This window comes from Rhea americana, unplaced genomic scaffold (genome assembly GCF_003343005.1).
Source record: "Rhea americana isolate MKP2758 unplaced genomic scaffold, rheAme1 scaffold_435, whole genome shotgun sequence".
In the NCBI taxonomy this organism is placed as follows: Eukaryota; Metazoa; Chordata; class Aves; order Rheiformes; family Rheidae; genus Rhea; species Rhea americana.
Genome location: NW_028186574.1, coordinates 105,815 through 108,556, shown reverse-complemented (window position 1 = coordinate 108,556; position 2,742 = coordinate 105,815). Strand labels below are relative to the sequence as shown.

At 62.1% G+C, this 2,742-nt stretch overlaps 1 protein-coding gene across 1 annotated transcript in view; it reads left to right on the top strand.

Annotated features, from left to right (window-relative positions):
- The window catches only part of SMAGP (small cell adhesion glycoprotein), a 3,073-nt gene extending 439 nt beyond the window's left edge, over positions 1-2,634 (top strand). The window contains exons 2-4 of the mRNA XM_085315692.1: positions 1,117-1,200; positions 1,323-1,397; positions 1,486-2,634. Of these exons, the coding sequence (XP_085171818.1) occupies positions 1,182-1,200; positions 1,323-1,397; positions 1,486-1,658 (267 nt within the window). The 5' untranslated portion in view covers positions 1,117-1,181 and the 3' untranslated portion in view covers positions 1,659-2,634. The remainder of the gene's footprint in view (positions 1-1,116; positions 1,201-1,322; positions 1,398-1,485) is intronic.
- The last annotated feature ends 108 nt before the right edge of the window (positions 2,635-2,742 follow it).

Here is a 2,742-nt window from a genome sequence, read left to right as displayed (position 1 = left end):
AGCCCGGGAACGCCGCTGGGGCCGACGCTGCCCCTTTGCGCCGGGTTTTTTTTTTTTCCCAAAAAAAAATACCCCAGTCTTAGGGTTTTTGCCTAAAATTGCCCAAACTGCTGCTGAGAAAYGACCGCACCGGGCTTTGCCTCGGCCTCGGAAACCGCCCGCGTGCAGCCCGGCGAGGGGGAAGCGCCGCGCGCTCCCAGAGCAGCGCCGGGTCGGCGGCGGAGTGGCCGCGGGCGCGTCGTCCCCCGGCCGAATTTACGCCCTCGTTTTATTTATTTATTTGTTCGTGAAATAACCTATTTGCTCCTGACACCTAGCGGTGCCTCTCCGGAGAGCCGCTGAGTCACGCGAGGCGCCGGAGCCATCGCGGAGCGGCCGGCGGGGAAAGCGCGGGACGTCGCTGAGCCGTGCCATGCCGAGCTGAGCTGTGCCGAGCCGTGCCGAGCCGAGCTGAGCTGTGCCGAGCCGAGCCGAGCCGAGCCGAGCTGTGCCAAGCCATGCTGAGCCATGCTGAGCTGAGCCATGCCGTGCCGAGCTGAGCCGAGCCGTGCTGTGCCATGCCGAGCTGAGCTGTGCCGTGCCGAGCTGAGCTGTGCCGAGCCGAGCCGTGCCGTGCCGAGCTGAGCTGAGCTGTGCCGAGCCGAGCTGAGCCGTGCCATGCTGAGCTGAGCTGAGCTGTGCCGAGCCGTGCCGTGCCGAGCCGAGCTGAGCTGAGCCGTGCTGAGCTGAGCCGTGCCGTGCCAAGCTGAGCTGAGCCGTGCTGAGCTGAGCCGTGCCGAGCCGAGCTGAGCTGAGCCGTGCTGAGCTGAGCTGTGCCGTGCCGAGCTGTGCCGTGCCGAGCTGAGCTGAGCTGTGCCGAGCCGAGCTGAGCCGTGCCGAGCTGAGCTGAGCTGAGCTGTGCCGAGCCGAGCTGAGCCGTGCCATGCCGAGCTGAGCTGAGCTGTGCCGTGCCGAGCCGTGCCATGCCATGCCGAGCTGAGCTGAGCTGTGCCGTGCCGAGCCGTGCCATGCCATACCGGAGGCTTTGCAAGGCTCAAGCCCCGGGACCGCAGGGGAACCCGCTCGCCGCTGCAAGGCACCGGCAAACGTTCGCCTCCTYTTGCCTTTTCCTGGCAGCTCGGAAAGACGCCGGGACTGGAAGGAGCCTGGAGGGAGCCGGCGCGGCTCGGGCCGACGCCGCCATGGGAGCAGCCGGGGCAGGTACGGGCGCGGGGCGGCTTCGCCCGCCGGCGTTCGCGCCCGGGCTGAGCAGCCCCCGAAGCCCGGCTCACGCTTTTTCCCCCCCCACCCTTCCCCGTCTCTCCCCCGGCGCCGCGGGAAAGAGCCGACAACCCCGTCCCTGGGAAGGGCGAACACGCCGCCGCCCCACGAGGAAGCCAACACCGTCGTCATCGCAGGTAGGGGCCGGCGCGGCACGGCTCGGCACGGCTCGGCACGGCTCGGGCTGCCTTAACCCCGCGCCTCCGCCTTCCCCCCCCCCGGCAGCGGTCGTCGCCCTGGTGTTCGTCACCCTGCTGACGGTGCTGGCGGTGATCGTCGTCTACCTGTACAGAAACAAGGGCAGCTACCTCACCTACGAGCAGCCGGCGGCGGGGAGCGACGGCTCGGAGCCGACGGAGGACGCCTCGCCCRAGGACAAGGAAGAATATTTTATCTAACGCGCCGGGTCCGGCGCCCGCCTCTCTCGCGYGCTCAGGCCTGAGGCCACGGCGCCTCGCTCTCTCGGACGCCGCGATCTGGAAGCCTTTCTTCTTCCTCCCCTAATTTATTAAGCCAGCCCTTGAAGGAGGAAGAAAAAAGGGGGGGTTGCAGGTCGCAGCTTCGACCGTCGCTCCTSGGCGCGGCGGGAGACACCGCGGGAAGCGCCCGGCGCGCCGGAGCTGCCTCGTCTGCCCCCCGCGCTGCTTTCCAATACAGCCCCCGAGCAGCGCTCGCGGGTTGCTGTCGTCCTTCCTCCGTCTCGCCGAACACCCAAGCCGAGCCGCTCCGCCGTTAGGCGCCGGCTAATTACCCTGGCTGATTTGGGAGGGGGGCAAGGCTACGGGCGCGCGCGCGGAACGGGCGCGAAGCCTCCGGCGCCCCGGGGCTCCCGGCTCCGCCGCGYGTCCGCCCCGCTTCGGCTCGGGAGCGGGGGGCAGTTCCTCCCTTAAACCAAACCCAGCAGCGTGGGAGGAGGAAGTTCGCAAAGCTGCAGCGAAGAGGAAACAGAAGCGAAGCAAGCCTAAGGCTGGCGCTAGGCGAGGCGCCGAGGGCCTTTATTTGACGTCCAATGCAAATTTGCTACTTTATTCAAATTTTCAAAATAGTCTTTATTCTACTTTTTTTTTTTTTTAGTATAAAAAAATCCACAAGTTAAGTGCACCACAGTGTATACAGAGAGAGACATAATGCTGAACTTCCATAACAGTCAGTTGTATGGTTAAACACAACATATACAAGACACAGATTTAGATTAAACTGAAACCTCAAGATAAAATATATTTGAATCTGATATTTTTCTTCATAAAACAAAACAAAAAAAAAAAGAAACCAAAACATTGAGGATCCCTGAAATATTCTTCTTAACCCTAATAAGACTTCATTATACCCAAGTCATTTTTGAAGTATGCATTCATAAAACAACCCATTAACCAAGCTAATTTGTGTGTTGATTGACAGTTGCTACACACCCTTGTACAGATGGTAACCAGCCTCTCTGTTTGAACAACAGCCTTAAGGATTTTTGGTGTCAAGACACCAGGT